The sequence below is a fragment of the Suncus etruscus genome, chromosome 19 (genome assembly GCF_024139225.1).
Source record: "Suncus etruscus isolate mSunEtr1 chromosome 19, mSunEtr1.pri.cur, whole genome shotgun sequence".
In the NCBI taxonomy this organism is placed as follows: Eukaryota; Metazoa; Chordata; class Mammalia; order Eulipotyphla; family Soricidae; genus Suncus; species Suncus etruscus.
Genome location: NC_064866.1, coordinates 27,910,733 through 27,931,148, shown reverse-complemented (window position 1 = coordinate 27,931,148; position 20,416 = coordinate 27,910,733). Strand labels below are relative to the sequence as shown.

Sequence of the window (20,416 nt, the reverse complement as noted above, 5' to 3'; positions counted from 1 at the left end):
ATTTTTGACTCATGTTTTATGACCTTAGCAATGTTGTATCTAACAGAACTGTAGTCTGATAAGACTTCCTTCCTGCTTGTAAGGACTTCACCCAGGTTGTGTTCCATATCTCCTTTGCATACCACTGCTTCCTACCTATGATCCCAGTGTTCCCTCGATGGGGATCTGGAAGCCTCCTATTCTCAGGCTTCAGGGATCACCAGTACCTTGGCTTTTTGTATGTTGTCTCATTTGATCCTTATTGTTTCAGTGGGTTAGAGAGCATATTTCCCCCCGAGGAAATGGATTATCAAGAGAAAACGGTATGTGTAGGTAGTTTAAAAAGTAGACATTTTTGTTTGTTTTGGGGCACCCTGCTTTGTTCAGGGCTTATTCTCTTCTTAAGCTCAGAGATGATTTTTGACTGGAATTGAGCCACATAGGGTGCTAGAGATCAAAGTGGGGTCAGCTGCATTCATGGAGGCAGCTGCATACATGATGGCAGCTGCATACAGAGGCACCCTTCCTCTGACAACGAATGGGCTCTTAATTTTATCTCTCTGCCCAAGCTATAGGCTCTTAATATCCTTTGGTAGTCATAGTTTCACTATTGATGGGCTGTCATCTAGAGAATGTCTTAACACTGAGCCTTAGTTTTTAGATTTCTGTCAGAAGTTTTTCCAGAGGGTAAACTTCACGAACCCAGATATGTGTTGTAACTAATGTTTCCCAAGTGCCCCATGTGGCAGGTGCACAGATACATTTGTTGGAGAAGGAACATATGCAGGGATGGTGCTTTAGTTCATTAGTCTTCAGCTGCTGGTCTGTGAACTTGTGCTGCTCTGCATGTGTAGAAAGGCTGCTTTAGTTCACTCCTTTTCTTTAATTGCTTGATAGTGTCTTTGTTTGTTTGCTTGCTTTGTTTTTTTTTTTTTTTGGAGGGGGGGCCCACACCCAGCAATACTCAGGGTTTACTCCTGGCTCTATGCTCAGAAATCACTTCTGGCAGGCAAAGGTGACCATATGGGATGCCAGGATTCGAACCAATGTCCTTCTGTATGCAAGGCAAACACCCTATCTATGTGCTATCTCTCCGGCCCCTAGTTTCTTTTCTTAATTTATCTTTATTTAAGCACTATGATTACAAACATGTTTGTAGTTGGGTTTCAGTTATAAAAAAAGAATACCCCCTTCACCAGTGCAACTTCCCACCACCAATGCCCCCATCTCCTACCTCTCCCACCCCCTGCCTGTATTTGAGACAGGATTCTATTTCTCTCACTACCATTGTCATGATAGTTGTTTGTGCAGTTATTTCTCTAATTGCACTCACCACTCTTTGTGGTAAGCTTCATATCGTGGCCAGTTTTTCTAACCCTCATCTCTGTTATCTCTGGGTATTATTACAATAATGTCTTTTGTTTTTCTTAAATCCTACTAATAGGAGATTATTCTGTCTCTATCTCTCTCCCTGTGACTTATTTCACTTAGCATAATAGTTTCCATGTCCATCCATATGTAGGAAAATTTCTTGACTTCATTTTTCCTGACAACTGCATAGTATTCCATTGTGTATATGTACCACAGTTTCTTTAGCCACTCATCTGTTGTTGGGTATCTGGATTGTTTCCAGATTCTGGCTATTGTAAATAGTGCTACAATGAAGATAGGTGTGCAGAAGGCATTTTTGTATTGTTTTTATGTTCCTAGGGAGTGATATACATACTAGGAGTAGTCTAGATGGATCATATGGAAACTGAAGTTCCAGGATTTTTGAGGAATCTCCATATTGTTTTCCATAAAAGCTGGATTAGACGGCATTCCCACCAACAGTGAATGAGTTCTTTTTCTCCCCATATCCCCACCAACACTGATTGTTCTTGTTCTGATGTGTGTCAGTTTCTGTGGCTTGAGATAGTACCTCATTGTTGTTTTGATTTACATCTCCCTGATGATTAGTGATGTGGAACATTTTTTTTCATGTGCCTTTTGGCCATTTGTATTCCTTCTTTGAGGACATGACTTTGAGACTAAAGGCATCTTTAAGAAGGAAACATCATTGTCCAAATAAGTGAAAGCAGAGATAAATAGATGGGATTATATTAAGCTGAGAAACTTTTGCAACTCAAAGGAAATAATGCCTAGGATACAAAATCCATCCACAGAATGGGAGAAATTACCCAATACCCATCAGATAAGGGGTTAATATCTAAGATATACAAGGTGCTGACGGAACTTATGGAAAAAAACATCTAACCCCACCAAAAAAGTGGGAAGAAGAAATGACCATAGTTTATTTTCTGATTAGGTGTAATAACCCTGAGAGGCAGACAATTCATCTGAGTTTTTCCAAGCTATACCAAGCCTTAGGACCACTTTTTACTACTTCATGCCATAGTAGTATTGAATTCAGCTTTGGGCTTAAGTAGATGGTAAGAGTTATTTTCATAAAGAACTATGTTTTGCCATGGTTCTCTTTTTTGTAGATACAACTAGAAATTTACCATATAACACATTTAGTTATTTTTGTTTATTTGGGTCACACCCAGAAGTACTCAGGGCTTACTCCTGTGGTCAGGGATCACTACTAGTTTTGCTTGGGGGACCATAAAGAATGCTGGGGATCAAATCCAGGTTAATCACTTGCAAGGCAAGTGCCCTACCCACTCTGGTCCATATGATCATTTGTGTTCTTTTTTTGTGGGGTATTGGGTCACACCCGGCAGCACTTAGGGGTTATTCCTGGCTCTGCACTCAGATATCGCTCCTGGCAGGCTCAGGGGACCCTATGTGATGCCGGGATTCGAACCACCATCCTTCTGCATGAAAGGCAAATGCCTTACCACCATGCCATCTCTCAGGCCCCTTGTGTTCATTTTTGGTCTAATTTTTGCACCTTATTGCTTTAACTGTAAACAGTAAGAGTTGAGGGTGCTAACTGGCTAAAAGTGCTAGAGCATTTGCTTTGCACGCTGGCAGCCCAGCTTCTATCCCTGGTATCCTGTGGGCTACTAGGCACCTTCAGAAGCAATCCCTGAGCACCAACCTAGGAGGAGCCCCCAGAAGTAGGCAATAGATGTCGATGTATCTTCTGTCATCAGCTATTTGTGTGGCGCAGGGGGTTGTGTATTTTGAGAAGGTGATACAAGTTGTTCCACATTTTCTAATATGAGCTCAAACAGTCAGTGTAAATAGAAAGCCAGCCAGTGATTTTCTATTCATCAGACTTCTCTGGGAAAGTCTGGAAATGTAAGGAAATGATTGTTTTATCCTCTGGAAAATGAAAAATTCAACAGGTAATGAGCAAAAAACTCTGAATATGACTCAGAAAAGATTAGTTTTTCAGTGGACACCCACTGAGTTGAGTATACCTACCTGAACTCATTGGACCTACTAATAACTCTGTAATCTATACTATATCTGTTACTGGCATATTAGAAGCCAAAGCAACATGTTCCATATTTACCTTTCACTGCACCCTTTCAGAAGCAAATAACTGATATGGGTGGGAGGCAATTTGCTCACTTTAGAAGACCTATAAAGAAAAAAGTATCATCATGTATTCTACCACTCCTGACAGTTGCTATTAACTTCTTTGTATGTTTTTGGGCCACACTCACCAGTATTTATTTGTATGACCACGTGAAGCTGGATTTAATCCCAGGGCTCCTGCATGCAAAGTATGGTCCCTAGCTCTTTGAACATCTTCTTAGCCTATTAGCATTTTGAATACTATCTTTCCAGATAACTCCTCCCAATTTTTTATTAATTAAGGGAAGCCTCACAGTAGTGCTCCAGGGCTTGGGGACCAAATCTGTTGATAATTGGTCTGGTGGTTAGTTGTTGCAGTAGACCTGTTCAGACCAATAGTGCTGGGGAAATCAAGGATACCCCAGCAATACTCAGAGCTAACTGGGACTGTACTTCATGCTTCTCTGGGACCACGTGGTACTGAGGATCAGATCCTAGTCCTCAGATATTTTATAACTATAAACATATATGAGAGATTGTATATTCTCTTTTTGTTTGTTTTTTTGGGCCACCCCTAGTGATGTTCAGGAGGTTATTCCTGACTTAACACAGAGAAATTACTACTGGTGGTGCTTGGGGGATGCCAGGGATTGAACTCAGGTTGACTGCATGCATTGTAAATGCCCTGTTCGCTTGTCTATTGCTCCAGCCCCAAGTATCATTTTATGCCTGAAAATGCCAAAAATATTCTCATTAGCCCCTAGTTTACTGTTTTACTACACGACTTAAGTTATTTACATGTAAGAAATTAAAGATTAATCCATATTTCACACCTTACACAAAAGTCTATTCAAAGAGGATTAAAGACCTTGCGATTAGACCAGAATTCATAAAGTTCATTCAGGAAAACAGGCAGAACAATCCAAGACAGACCTCAAAGAAGCCTTTGAGTACTAGCCTAGGACAGATCTTGGTTCGATCCCCCAGCATCCCATATGGTCCTCCAAGCCAGGAGCTCATAGCCAGGAGTGGACCCTGAGCGTCACTGGGTGTGGCCAGGAAAAAAAAAAGAAGCCTTTGATCAGGGGTCTTCAAACTACGGCCCGCGGGCCACATGCGGCCCGCAGAGGAGTCTGATCCGGCCTGCCAGCAGTGAGCGCTGTTTGGTTGCCGAGATACCTGCCAGCATATACACTCAGTGTATATCCAAATATCAGGAACCATGCACTCAAAATGGTAACCATCTTTGGTAGCACTTATGCCTGTGAACAGACTTTTTCAAGAATGAAACATCTGAAATCTCCAACCAGATCAAGATTAACTGATGCCCACTTGCATCACTTGTTACGGCTGGCAGTGACAAATATGGAACCGGACATTGACCATCTCATTAGCCAAAAGCAGGCCCACAGTTCCCATTGAAATACTGGTGCGTGATCTGTCTATTTATAAATGGCTTTTATTTTATTTATATAAGATATGTGCAGTGTGAGTAGGAATTAGTAGCTCATATAGTCCGTCCCTCCAGCTCTCTAAGCAACCGTAATCCGGCCCCCACTTTAAAAAGTTTTAAGACCCCTGCCTTTGATGATAGGATACCAATGGCAAAGGCTAGAGCATCAAATCTGAATAAAGGGAGTACATCAAACTAAAAAGTTACTTTATGGCAAAAGAAACAAGGGCTGAAATTAAAAGACGGCTAACTGAGTGGAAGAAAATGTTTACACTAAAGATACCAGATAAAGATTTGATATCTAGGAAATACAAGGTATTCACAAAGGTTAACTCCACAAAACCAAAAAACACCATAAAAAAATGGGGAGAAGAAATGAACAGACACTTCTCTGAGGTGGTTATGTGAATAAAATGGTACTATGTGCATGATGCTTAGCAGTTTCTAGCCTGTAATATAAGTGCTCAGTGTGACAGCAAAAGTTATTTACATCTAGGGGCCGGAGAGATAGCATGGAGGTAAGGCATTTGTCTTTCATGTAGAAGGTTGGTAGTTCGAATCCCGGCATCCCATATGGTCCCTCGAGCATGCCAGGAGCGATTTCTTAAAATCAAGCCATGAGTAACCCCTGAGTGCTGCTGAGTGTGACCCACTCCCCCCCCCCCAAAAAAAAAACAAAAAATAAAAGTTGTTTACATCTAGATATACAACATCATTTAAAATATATTTCTAAATTATCCCCCTTGCAATCATCTCTAAAAGTGGGAATGCTAGTTCCCATGATACAGATCCTTCCAGTTTTGTTTTTTGTTTGTTTGTTTTTGTTTTTTCGGGCCACACCTGTTCGATGCTCAGGGGTTACTCCTGGCTAAGTGCTCAGAAATTGCCTCTGGCTTGGGGGGACCATAAGGGACAACGGGGGATGGAACTGCGCTCCTTCCTTGGCTAGCGCTTGCAAGGCAGACACCTTACCTCTAGCACCACCTCGCCAGCCCCAGATCCTTCCAGTTCTTATTCATATCCATTAAATAGTTCTCCGACAAGGTGTAGCTTTGGTCTCCGCACCCCCAAACACACAGACAAGTGCACACAGTGCTTCTGTTAGCCACACCCTCACCAGGTACTTTGTCAGGCTTCTCTGAAAGCTGCAAAAGTGTCATTACAGGGGCGGAAGAGATAGACAGCGGTAGGGTGTTTGCCTTGCACGCAGCTGATTCAAGACAGACGGTAGTTCAAATCCCAGCATCCCATATGGTCGCTTGTGCCTGCCAGGGGTGATTTCTGAGCGCCGCCACATGTGACACAAAACCCAAAAAAATAAGTAAATAAATGTCATTACATTTTGTCTTTGATTTACTTTCAATTCTTCTTGAGATTCAGTAGCTTTTCATGTACAGCCACTTAAGTGTCCTTTTATGACATGCTTGTTCTTGCCCTTCACCTCTTTCTATTGGGGTCTTTGTCATTTTCTTATTATTTGAAAACATTATGTTACCCTTGTAGTACAATAATTCTTTTTTTCCACTTCTCTTTGATAGATTTGCTTTAAAAATTTTGTTTGTTTTTGGGCCCGGAGAGATAGCACAGTGGCGTTTGCTTTGCAAGCAGCCAATCCAGGACCAAAGGTGGTTGGTTGAATCCAGGTGTCCCATATGGTCCCCCGTGCCTGCCAGGAGCTATTTCTGAGCAGACAGCCAGGAGTAACCCCTGAGCATAGCCAGGTGTGACCCAAAAACAAAAAATAAAAATAATTTTTTTTTTGTTTTTAAAAGCCTAGCAGAAGGTTTAATAAGCTTTTCTTTTTTTTTTTTTTTAAGGATAAGTGAAAAACAAAAAGTTAAAAAGTTAGGGGCCGGAGAGATAGCATGGAGGTAAGGCGTTTGCCTCTCATGCAGGAGGTCATCGGTTCGAATCCCGGCGTCCCATATATGGTCCTCCCGTGCCTGCCAGGAGCAATTTCTGAGCCTGGAGCCAGGAATAACCCCTGAGCACTGCCGGGTGTGACCCAAAAACCACAAAAAAAAAAAAAAAAAAAGTTAAAAAGTTAAAGCAAAAACAGTGTTAGAGTGGCAATTGTTGTTTGCATAGGTACAGCAAAATATGGGGGACATGGAAAGGAAAAGCCTTGGCCTAAATACAAGGAGACCTTATCCCTGAAGTTTTCTGGCATAAGACCATTTCTAGGCTCCAGGCATACTAGGTTGTCCAACCCAAGTCTTTGTCTCTAGTGCCAATAAACCTCTCCACCCCACCCCCAGTCGCTGTTGTTGGTGTCAGGTTTCTGTAGTTAAAGATCCTGGAACCTTTGCATATCCTACAATGAAGTCAGGATGATGTGGAACGCCCTCTAGTTTCACCTCACAATTAGAGGGCAATGCAGATAGCCCTGCCCTGAAAGCAGGTTGTTATTAAGTCTTCTCGGTGTTAAGGGAAGTCTCTTTTGAGTAGGTCGATGTCAGAGCAGCAATAGGTCTTCCCTGGTAAGAGGATTGCTTCCGGGTGATGTTATAGACAACCCTGGTTGTTTCGTAGATGGCATCTCTGGTTCAGAGGTGAATGGAGAATGCCCATTCTTCTGAGGCCTGAGCCAGGTCTTTATGACCATGTTCAAGGTGTGAGGCCCCACTGCATTACAGGATTTGTGTGTTCTTATCTCTATTAGATAAGAACTTGCCTGTATATATAGTATTTTCCCATTTTAATGTGCCTATGCAAAAGCGGAAATCGCTCCTGGCGGGTTTGGAGGACCATAAGGGATGTCAGGATTCGAACCACACCTTCCATCCTGGATCCGCTACAGTGCAAAGAAAAAGCCCTGCCAATGAGCTGTCTCTCCTGCCTCCAAGTCTTGTTTGTTCGTTTGTTTGTTTATGGTCACATCTGGCAGAGTTCAGGGTTTACTCCTGGAACAATTCCGGGATCATACAGTGAGTTGCTGGGGATTGAACCCAAGTCAGCTTCATGCAAAACAATTGTCCCTTAAATTTTTGTTTGTTTGTTTTGGGTTGGGGTTGGGCTATACCCAGCGGAGCTCGGGGGTTATTCCTGGCTCTGCACTCAGAAATTATTTCTGGCAGGCTCAGAGGACCATATATCCGGGATGCCAGGGATCGAACTTGGGTCAGCCATATGCAAGGCAAATGCCCTACCCACTGTGCTATTGCTCTGGTTCCTCTTTAAAATGTTTTACATAGACAAACAATCATTCTATTATTCTTATTTTTGTATTATTTTATAATTATTTTAAGGTAAATATTCACTCTTCTAGGATTTTTGTTTATTTATTTTTGACCCACACTTTGTGGTTGGGTCTGTATGCTCAGGGTTCGCTTCTGAGGATGCTCGGGTTCCCTTCTGGGGTACTGGGGATGCAAATCTGCATCAGCAAATTGCAAAGCAACCCCTATACTATCTCTCTAAAACACTAGAATCTTTTAAAAAATGTTTAAATCTTTGCTCGTGGTGGACTTTATTTGGGAGTAGTGATAAGAAAGGAATTATGAATTTACATGTCTTCTTTGTTTTTTGGTCACACCCAGCAGCGCTCAGGGGTTACTTCTGGCTCTATGCTCAGAAATTGCTCCTTGCAGAGTCGGGGGACGACATGGGATGCCGGGATTCGAACCACCATCCTTCTGCATGTAAGGCTAATGCCTTACCTCCATGCTATCTAACCGGCCCCAGGAATTATGAATTTAGCTTTTAGTTTTCTGCCCCAAAATTGGGTTTTCCTATTTATCCAAAAGGATGTATGCAGATTGCTATTTATTGCAGCACTCAGTACTGTAACCAAGACTTGAAATCAACCTAGATGTCCAACAGCAGATGAGTGGATCAAGGAGATGTAGTGCATATACACAATGGAATACTACATAGCTGTAAGGAATGATGAAATTATGCAATTTGCCGCAACAAATGAAGTAAGCCAGAAGAAGAAAGATAAATACAAAATGATATTACTTATATGTGGTATTTAGAATAACTGCATGAAGAAATGCAATGGTCTAAATGGGAGTTGTCTCAAACACCCTAGGCCCCAGAGTATAGCGAGAAGAAGGAAAGAAACTGAGTGGAGGAGGAAAAGCACAATATGAAGGTATGGGGGCCAGGGGCCAAGTGGTCTCAGGTGCATTGGTGGTGTTAAAAAGAAAAAGACAGAATTAAATATCCAACCCAAAGTCAACAACAATGGGATTAAAAGACCCAAACTAACGATCTAAACTTAAAATGACCCTGTTATACTGGCAGGCTGGGGGGCAAAGGGTGGTGGTATAGGATACACTCTGGGAACATGGTGGAGGGAGAGCAACATTGGTGGTGTGATTGGCCCTAATATATTGTATGCCTGAAACCCAACTATGAAGGACTTTGTAAGCCACAGTGGTTTCAATAAAATAAAATTTTATTTTTTTTCATGCAACCAATTTAAGATTGAGCTGTGAAACCACAAATAGTTCCCTAAACACTGCCAGGGGTGATCCCTGAGTGCAGGACCAGGGTAAACCTTGAGCACACAGAATATCAGCCTAAATCAAAAATAAAGAAAAAATAATATATTTTACTTACATCTAGAAAAAGAAAACAATAGAATGTGTTTACATTGGTTTACTTTTTTCCACAGACTTACCATCTTTAATATTTAGAACTGATTTACATTTCATATTTCTGCCTTCTGTTATTTCTGATTGTAAATCTATAATTGATTACTCTTATTCTTTCATATCAACATTTTAATTTATATTATTAGCTTGAAATGTCTTGGCCTCTAAAGAGAATAACTTTAATCATTTTATTATAACTTTTGTTTGTTTGTTATGAGCCACATTGGAGGTGCTTAAAACTTATTCTTGGCTCTGTGCTCAGGAATTACTTCTAGCAGGTCTGAGGGACCATAGTGAATGTTGAGGATTGAACACTGGACCACAATGTGCAATGCAAATACACTATATTCTGTACTATTTCTCTACTACTACTGAAAAAAATAATAAAATAAAATTTTAAAAAAATAATAAAATTAAAGGTTTGTAATGAAAACAAACAAACAAAATTGGGATTTCCTAGCACTTTTTCTTTATCATCAAGTTGAAATGCTAACTTTTATCCTATGCTAAAATTAACTTTGTTCTTTTTTGGGATTTGTTTTGTTCCATTGCTCAGTCCTGTTTATTCCTGTGCCAGTAACTGTGCTAAGAGTTAATAAATCTTTCTAGAAGTGACACATTTCAGCTCATCTGTTCCTGATACAACCAAGCCCACATTCTACATTGTCTTTTTTAAATTGCTTTTTGTTGTGGGGTCACACCCTCTGATGTTCAAAGGTTACTTCTTGCTATGCACTTAGGAATCAATCACTCCTTGCAGCACTTGGTGGACCATGTGGGGTACAGGGAATTGAACTAGGGTTGGCTGTGTGCATGACAAACACTCTATCCATCTTACTATCTCTCCAGCCCAGACATGGCTAGTCTCAAACTCTTGATTCCTGAGTTTCCTATCCTAGAATAGGAATAGGAATCACTATATTTCTCTGGATACTGACTTTTGAATTGTTATACACTGTGTTTTGTCTTTTTTTTTTAAAGCGTGGTTTCAGTTTTGACCTTCTAGATCTTATATTTAGCTGCTTAACAGAATGTAGTGACCAGATCATACTCTCATTGTGGTCAATAATCTACCCTTTAACTGTGGAATACAGTGGAATACAGCTGTTGTTTACCAGAAATTACGTTTCGTCTCTCCCCCACCTCTTTTGTTTCATTCCATGTATACAACATCTAATATCTTTTTTTTCTAATAGTGCTTGAGGTACATTCACTCTGTCATCTGTTGACTGATGTCCTCACTGCCTGGTTGTTCTTCTCTTCTGTGTATATTCAGTAGTTTTATATTGTGAGATCTTGTGATACTGAATGGGAGGTTTGAGGGCTCTTCTTTTCCTACGGGGATTATTTTGCCTTTTAGTTCTTTGTGGCTACAACACTTTGTCCTTGCTCATATTTCTTTTATCCATCTTAGTTGCAGTAACTGGGATTGTTGAACCAGAGCTTACTGGTTGATTATACACAGTTGAATAAACCACTGGAAGCCGTATCTGTGTGATAAATGATTCCATGGCTTCATCTCAACTTTCTTTTGGTATTTCAAGGAGAAGTACTTTTCCCCCCATGCATTTTCTTTTTTTTTTTTTTTTTTTTTTTTTTTTTGGTTTTTGGGCCACACCCTGTGACGCTCAGGGGTTACTCCTGGCTATGCGCTCAGAAGTTGCTCCTGGCTTCTTGGGGGACCATATGGGGCGCCAGGGGATCGAACCGCGGTCCGTCCTAGGCTAGCGCAGGCAAGGCAGGCACCTTACCTCCAGCGCCACCGCCCGGCCCCCCCCCCATGCATTTTCTTCTCTTATTGTATTCCTTCTGTTTTCACCTTAACTTGTTTATCTCTGATAGTCTAATTGTTAGTTTACTTCAGTAATGGCATCTGCCATTACTAGTTGGTAATATTAATATAAACAATGTGTTTCATCTTTTAAAATTAAAAAGTACTGGGGCCGGCGAGTTGGCGCTGAGGTAAGGTGTCTGCCTTGTGAGCGCTAGCCAAGGAAGGACCGCAGTTCGATCCCATGGCGTCCCATATGGTCCCCCAAGCCAGGGGCGATTTCTGAGCGCTTAGCCAGGAGTAACCCCTGAGCATCAAACGAGTGTGGCCCGAAAAAACAAAAAAAAAAAAATTAAAAAATATACCACCATGTTCTGCTTCTGTAGAACTAACTTCCATTTGCCATCATTTCATCATTGCTTATTTCATCAAATATTTTAGTTTCTCTTTTCTGCAGTCCTCTCCTGACTAATATCTCTAAACACTTGGATATTTTTTTGTTTTGTTTTGTTTTGTTTTTGGGTCACAACTGGTGGCGCTCAGGGGTTACTTCTGGCTCTATACTCAGAAATCACTCCTGACAGGTTCAGGGACCTGGGATACCAGGACTTGAACCACACCATTCGTCCTGGATTGGCTACAGTGCAAGGCAAATGCCCTATCGCTGTGCTATCTCTCTTGCCTTCAACTCTTGGATTTGTTAAAGAGCAGAAATTTTCCCCAGTTTTTGACAACATGGAATCAGTGGTCAGTTCAATGTAAAGGAGAAGATGGTTTAAGTTCATTATTATATGTGTGAACACCCAAGAATATATACTCATCTAACAATTTCTTTACTGACCGTGAAGGATAGAAAGAAACCCCATGTGGCCATGATATGATAGTTAGCACTTAAAATGTTTAAGGCTTATATGAGGAATGACAGGAAATACCAATGCTTGGGGTTTACTCCTGGTTCTGCACTCATGGGTATCTTCTGGCAGGCTTAAGGGACCATATGGAGTGCTAAGGGATGAACTGGGTTTAGCTACAGCAAGGCAAGCACCCTTTTACTTTAGCCTTTCTTCTGTATGGTTTTAAGATTTACGTCACTGGTCTTAAACAATTTGAATATATTGGGGCCGCAGAGATAGCATAGTGGTAGGGCATTTGCCTTGCATGCAGAAGGATGGTGGTTCAAATCCTGGCATACCATATGGTTCCCCAAGCCTGTCAGGAGCGATTTCTGAGAGCAGAGCCAGGAGTAACCCCTGAGCACCACCAGGTGTGACCCAAAAACTAAAAACAAACAACAAAAATAATTTGAATACAGTGTGCCTTTGTATAGATTTTTTTTTTTTTGGGTGGAGGAATCACACCCAGCAGCGCTCAGGCGTTACTCCTGGCTCTGCACTCAGAAGTCAATCCTGGCAGGCATGGGGGACCATATGGGATGCCAGGATTTGAATCACTGTCCATCCTGGGTCAGCTGTGTGCAAGGCAAATGCCCTACCACTGTGCTATCTCTCCAGCCTCCTTAGTATAGTTTTAATTTTGCTTGTTGAGTTTGGCTGTTGTGAGTATTATCAGTTTCTGGGTTAATAATATATTTTATTAAATTTGGGAAATTGTAGCTATTTTCCCCTCAATTTTATTTTTTATTCTTGTCATCTTCTAGACATTTCAATATTATATACATAATAGATTCTTTGAAGTTCTACAGGTTTTTGGGGGGGTGTTGAGACACATCCAGTAGTGCTCAGGAGTTACTCCTAGTAGTCTCTGGGGACTATATGGGAGACCTGGGATCAAATTCAGGCCATACATGTACATGCATAATGGAGGATAGCCCTAGGTAGCCCTAGAATAGCTCTACCCACAGTACTATAGCTTCAGCCCCTTCAGTTAATTTTCAGTTAATATATTTTGGGGCCCCACCTGGCAATACTCAGGGGTTACTTCTGCTTCTGCACTCAGAGGTCATACCTATTGTGCTCCAGGATTATTTGAAATGCTGGGGATTGAATTTAGATCAGTTGTGTGCAAGGCAAGTGCATTACCCTTTGTACCATCTCTCTGGTCCCATTATTGTTTTGTTTGGGGGCCCCACCCAGCAGTCCTCAAGGGTTGCTCCTGACGCTGTACTTAGGAATCACTCCTGGATTGGGGAGTCATATGGGATGCCAGAAATTGAACTCAGGTCAGCACATGCAAGGCATGTGCCTACTGTACAGTCTCTCTTACCCTCTCTTCTTTATGTTTAACTTTGGACAATTTTTATTTATATCTTCAGGTTTATTTAGGAGCTTTTTTTGCATTGCCTTGTTAGTCCTACCCAGTGTAATTTTTATACCAGCTACAATAGTGTGTGTGTGTGTGTGTGTGTGTGTGTGTGTGTGTGTGTTTTGCAGGGATTGAACTGAGGACCTCAACATATGGAAGGCAAGTCCTCACTACTGAGATACATCCCTACATTGTAATACTTTATTTTTAATGTTTTAATGTTTTTAAATGTTTTAATATCTTGGCCTGTTATATTATCTGTTATTTCTGCATCATTTTGATTGATTTTCTCCTCAGAGGAATATTGTTTTGTTTCTTTTTATGCCTGGTTTTAAATGGAATGTAGGGCACTGCCAATTTTATAGTGTTGAGTCCTGGATATTTTTTTAGTTCTATTAAAAAAATTCTTGAACTTTGTTTTGGGACATAACTTATTTGGCAGTAGTTGGATTTGGAGGGTGGGTAGGTATTGCTTTTAAACTTTTAAAGACAAGATTACAAAAGTTTGGGGGGGAAAGATTACAAAAGTTTGTAAGCTTAATTTTTCTCATTACTAAGGTACAGGTTTTATGAATACTTTCCAATTCCTTGTAATTTATGTTGTCAGAGACAGGAATTATTTCTACTCTGTGTGAGACACACATATTTTTGCCTTTAGTTCATCCAAATGGCAGTTTCCCTGGTCTCAGGTAGTTTCCCCAGGAGCCTGTGCTCTTCAGCACTGAGTGGAAGACAGTAGCATGATGGGAGAGCTCCAATCTACAGATCTATAGAGTTCTTGCTCCTCTCCAGTTCCCCTCCCTGGAAACCCCAGACAACCACTCAACTCTTGAATGCAGCAGGCTTCTGGGTACTCTGTCTTGATACCTCTTCCTTGCACTGTGATCTGGAAATTCTCTTCATGGCATCCTTTTCTGTCTGAATGTGTCTTGAGCTATGGTTTCATGTGTTTTGTGTTTTTCAGTTGTTTTAGATGGCAGAGTATACTAGATCCCCATTACCCTATCTTGCCTAGAAGAAGAAATACTGTCAAAGTAGATTTTTACATGTCTACTCATTTCCAGGGCTGTGGAGCCGGTAGATAAATGCTTTGACTCTTGACTCCTCAGGTTTTTTTTGTTGTTTGTTTGTTTGTTTTGTACTTCCGACTCCGACTCTGCAGCCCTGCTCTTTTCTGTCTTGCTAACACAGGTGAATTGTTTCCTAATCTTGATCCGTCATCAGTCCTCTCTGGACATCTGAGTTTATTTTTCCATAGATGCCTACAATGATGTCATCCCCCAAACCTCCTGGATTTGTATCTCTTTCACAGGAGCTTTTCCTTTCAGCTGAGCTTTAGTCTGTGGTCACATATTATCCCTTTATTGTCTCTTTTACTTTCACTAGTAGGAGATATTAAAAGAATATCAAAGATTGAACTGTATAAAAAGAAGTTGCAGTTTTTGGGTAGAGTCTTTTTAATGAGTGTGCTTATTTTCTAAAGGAAAAGTTACTTTATTATTGAGAATACCGTGGAAAGCAGAATTAAGGGCAGTATAGTTAATGAATCTGGTCCATGTTTTAGAGGTGAAGGAGGATTGAAGTCAGTTATCCTTTGAATTGTGAAGCCAAAGTAGCTAGTAGCTTCTAATAACCTTCTTCCTCCTCCTTCCCTCCCTCCTCCTCTTCCTGCTCCTGCTTCTCCTCCTTCTCCACCTCTTCCTCCTACTTCTCCTGGGTGTTGGCAGTAGCAAAAGAAAGGCGTGCCAGTGCAGTGCTGATATGGGCATGTGAAGCATTGCCTGAAAAGTGAGCCACGTTGTGGGGACTGATGGGCTCATAACCAGTTCTGTCAAGACCAGTTCACAGCCCCAGAACTCCAGTGTTGGAATTTTCCTTTTAACCTCATCAGTTGCTGTGCTAGAAACTCCCTTAGAAAAACAGTCGATGATTTGATGGCTGAGCCCATGTGGTCTCTTTGGTGGTCCTTTGGTGGTCCGGATCATCTACTTCTCAAGGGATTTACTGATGTCATTTCGGACCCCAAATAAATACTCGTGCTGAAGACTGCATCTTGTTCAGTGTGGACTCTCTGAGAAGATAAACTGTGTTGGATTTGAAGTTTCTGGTTCCAGCTGTCTCTCAGAGCTCTTTTCCCCACTCTGTTTCTCAGATGTATGAATAGCCTTTCTGTCCTGCAGAGGCTGAGACACTCTGCCTGAGTATTTGTGAGTTAACCAGCCAACACTGAGCAAGTCTCAGTGGGGTCTTGGTGGTGCTATTTACAGAAAGTAAACGAGAGATTCGGCAAGCCTCAAAGTTCCATTCTTGGTGGAGGACCACAGAGAAAATGAGATATGCAGTATTTCCTCTGACTTCTCTGTTGGAATTGGCTTGGCTGATGAAGTGGTTGGCATTCCACCATTTATAGACATGTTCTATTTTGAGATTGGGTTTGTGGGTTGAGGAGGATATGTAATCATTTTAAACAAATGCTTACTAAATATGCAAAGGATCTTGGTAGGTACAAGGAATACCAACAGATGCCTAGCTATGTCCTCTGTTTCTAAGAACAGAAGTTTACTGTGTTTGGAAAGGCAAGACATGTTCAAGATGGGAATCTTAGTAGAGATAAATCTTCATCAGATAAGCATGAGTAGAAATACTAAATCATTAACTGTCTGGGAGTGGAACTTGGAGTCACTGGCCATTGGCAGAGGAAAAATGAAAGCTCTTCCTTTTTCACTGTACACATTTTTCTGTGGATCAATATTTTACCAAGGTGGTGAAAGGATGAATATTGGAACTTATATAATTGAAATTCAAACATGAACTACTTTGCAACTGTGTATCATTTCATGGTGATTTGATTAAAATCTTTATTAATTAAAAATACTTTACTCAGTGCCTATTGCCTTTTTTGTTTGTTTGCTTTTGGGCCACACTTGGCCACACACTTAGGGGTTATTCCTGACTCTTTACCCAGGAATTACTCTGGTGGTGTTCAGATGACCATATAGGATGCTGGGAATTGAACCCAGCTCAATCTCATTCAAGGCAAACACTCTACTTGCCTCTACCCTCTAGCTCACATTCTGTAATTATTTTTACCCTTATAGGTTAAAAAATGGTGGAGACTAAAGTATAACTCTATACACACATATATAATGTTAACCTTGTGTTATAGGAGTATGTGATTTGTATTTGCATGATTATGCCTCTATTATATTTCCCTAGTGGATATATATATTATATATAAGTTTACAATCTGTAATGACTATAATAACTATATTTTAGCATATTTACCATAGTTTGAATATAGTACACCAGTTTTCTTATCATTCATACCACAGCCACAATAAAATTGTTCTTTAGTTATTATTATCTTAATCATCCTCATTATTATTTAATGAAAAGGTGAAGCAAGGGCAATTATCCCTGTTTTTATCCCCTGTCTCTTTGAATGAGTTGGCCTAGAAGCAAAAGGAATCCAGTTATTAGCTATTCAACTATCCCCTGAAGGCTCCTTAGAAAAATTAAAATTATGCTGATTAAGTTACAATTATATCTGTCAATGTGGGCTGTGATCTCTTGTTTTAAAGCAGCCTAAGAATACTTTCTGTATCTTTATATTTAGTTCTCTTGGAGAAAGCACTTAGGATTATTCCTTCTTTCCATCTGGTACAGTGAAAAAAATGCATCTGTTTGGCTGACTTTGTATGAGAAAAAAATTTAGATTTCCGAGTAATTTTTAATTCAGGCTAAGTAAAGTTTTAGCTCTCCCAGCCCTGGGAATTTACATCTTCCTAATGATTACTTTAATTATTTTGAAACTGTTGTGTTGTAAATTATTTAAGGACGTTAGAGATCGAAAGAAAGATGTCATTTCTAAATAGTCCTCTCTTCTCCCTTACAGCATGTCTTTGATGATCTCAGTGGCTCAGTGTCCTTGTCTTGGGTTGGAGACAGCACCGGGGTAAGTAACATGTTGAGTCTTTTTGTTTTGTTTATTTTGGGGCCACACCTAGTTGTGCTCAGGCATTACTCCAGACTCTGAACTCAAGAATTAACTCCTGGCAATTCTAGGGGTATCAAATGGGGTTTGGGATTTAACTCGGAAGCAAGCACCCTACCCACTGCACTATTACTCCAGCCCCTATTTTTGAGTCCTTTAATTCACCCAGCAAGAAGATGGCAGATTTGCTTGCTTAAGCATGGAATGTTGATAGTTTCTGGAAGTGTCTCCAATCTATAAACACATAGAAAAATACATGTTTGTGCTTGTGGTCAGTTTGGTGTTTTGCTCTAGACTAGGAACATTTTGTGACCACTCCTTCCATTGGAAGACAGATACCTTTTTAGTCCTTGGTAGCTACTTGGCATGAAGAAAGGGGAGAGTGCTGACTCTTGAGAAGGGAACCTCACAACGCTAGGAGAAGCCCTGCTGGAAGCAAAAACTGCACAGTACACTTCATGGCACATTTCCTTCAAGCTATATTGTTCCTGTGTTAGCATTAGACAATATTGTTCCTATGTGAGAAGTTAGACACTATCGGCACAGTTAGTATCAATATCAAAGGACTGTGGCATCCTTGGGCTCATGGTAGTTCTATTTCATCTGTTGTTCTTCCCCCTACTACAGAGGAATGGGGTGGAGGTAAGGATGGAAAGCCAGTTACTCAGTTCTTTGTCTCTTACAGGATGTGGCATCACACAGAGGAAGGTGATGCTCAGGCTGCATTGGTCTGAGGTCTTGAGCTGGGTTGATGTTATTAGGCTCTGGGACTCTTTCAGACAAGGGGTATGCTGCAGCTCTGACACTCTGGCATTCAGCAATGTGCATATCACAGCATTGAGTCTCATGTTAGCTCTGTCCGGTCCTCAAAGAAAATTCATTTTTCTTCAAAACAGCAAGGTTTTCATGTATTCTAATGAATCTTGAAGCATCAGACAGACATGGCTCAGCTTCTTCTAAAAGTTGAGTTGTGTGGCCTGGGAGATGATTAAATAAATGATTAAATAATTTAATTAAATAAATAAATACTTACTCACTATAGGCCCACATGACCTCTGAGGTCTGATGTTCTCACACTGGAGACCCATCAGCACCCTTGTCTGGTGGATTTGCCTCCAGCACCATACCCCAGGGTCCTAACAGTGAACCAGCCCAGTAGCAAAATATGACCAGAGTGACCCCTGACCTACTAAACACTGCTCAGTCCTCCCAAAAAAAAATTTATTAAATTATTAAATTTATTATCTAAATTTCCCTAGGAGTTGCTATATCGCCAAGATTTCTTTTTATTTGTTTATTTTTGCTTTTATTTTGAATAAAAATCCTGGTAATACTCAGGGTTATTTCTTGTTCTACAGCCAGGATTTACTCCTGGCAGAGCACAGGGGGACCATATGAGATGCTGGAGATTGAATCCAGGTTTGCCTCATGCAAGCAAGTTGCCCTAACCACTGTACTATCTAACCACTGTACTCCAGCCCCCTCACCAAGATTTCTTATATGACGGAGAATGGTCTCTTTACTATCATTTTTCACCTCATGCATATATTTCTCTAGAAAATTACTTAAAAAAAGATTTCATTTGGCGAGATAGTACAGGGGATAAGGAGCTTGCCTTGCTTGCCACCAACTCTGGTTCAAACCTCACCATTGCATATGGTTCCCAACTACAGCAAGGAGTGATCCCTGAGCACAGAGCCAAAGTAAAAACTCTGAACAAAAACCAAGAAAGGAAGGATTTCAGCAGGGGAAATAAAAGTACAGATATGTGTGACTCTGTGATCACAGTTAGATTCCCACAATATCTGACTTTTGCAAACAGAAAGAGATTATTCTGTTTAAGAATTATCTACAGTGATTTTGACACAAAGGGGTTAAATCCTTCCTCTGTTGTGATGTGTAGTTGATGGGCTCTGCCTTACATTAGATGATGGGTGATGGGGTCATTGTGATAAAATGGGTTGAGATATTGAATCATTGCAAGTGTTATTATAAGCGTTACTACAAAGCAGGACTGAGATATTGGCAGTCTTTCCAATACCAATTTAATTATATCACTGAAAACCAGCATTGCACTGTTGTATTTTTTTATTGACTATTTGCTTTTGTCTCTCTCTAGGTCATTTTGGTTTTGACTACCTTCCATGTGCCCCTGGTAATTATGACTTTTGGACAGTCCAAGTTATATCGAAGGTAAGATGTATAGTATTCATAGCTGTGACATTATCTGAGTAATGCAGTATAAACATAACTTTTCTCCCTTTCTTAACTTGATGGAGTTAAAATGGAAAGTTTTCTGATCATCTCAAAATTTCACTATACTGTTACACTCAGAACAAGTTTTAGTATCTCCCCCAGCAACCTAAAGAAATGTAAGAAGAATTACTTCTTCCAGGAGGTTTTAAGTTGACATGACTGCATGACAAAACTAATAAAACCTGGAAGAAGAGTCTAAAGAGAAGTGTGCATTAACTTTAAAAACCTTGTTTTGGGGGCCCGGAGAGATAGCACAGCGGACGTTTGCCTTGCAAGCAGCCAATCCAGGACCAAAGGTGGTTGGTTCGAATCCCGGTGTCCCATATGGTTCCCTGTGCCTGCCAGGAGCTATTTCTGAGCAGACAGCCAGGAGTAACCCCTGAGCACCACCGGGTGTGGCCCAAAAACAAAACAAAACAAAAAAATCTTGTTTTGGGTTTTGTTTTTGGGCCACACATTGCAATGGTCAAGGTTTACTCCTGGTTTACACTTGGGAATGACTCCTGGATATTTCAGGGGATCATATGGGGTGCCAGGGATCAAACCTAGGTTGACTGTGTGCAAGGCCCTTTAAATATACTAATTTGTAGGAGGGTAGCGTGAAACTTAACCATTTTTTCTTTTTATCA

General features: G+C 40.7%; 1 protein-coding gene across 1 annotated transcript in view; it reads left to right on the top strand.

The window, feature by feature from the left end:
* The window catches only part of SORT1 (sortilin 1), an 84,751-nt gene that overhangs the window by 18,452 nt on the left and 45,883 nt on the right, over window positions 1–20,416 (top strand). The window contains exons 2-3 of the mRNA XM_049765841.1: window positions 17,433–17,492; window positions 19,651–19,724. Coding sequence (XP_049621798.1) covers window positions 17,433–17,492; window positions 19,651–19,724 — 134 coding nt within the window. The remainder of the gene's footprint in view (window positions 1–17,432; window positions 17,493–19,650; window positions 19,725–20,416) is intronic.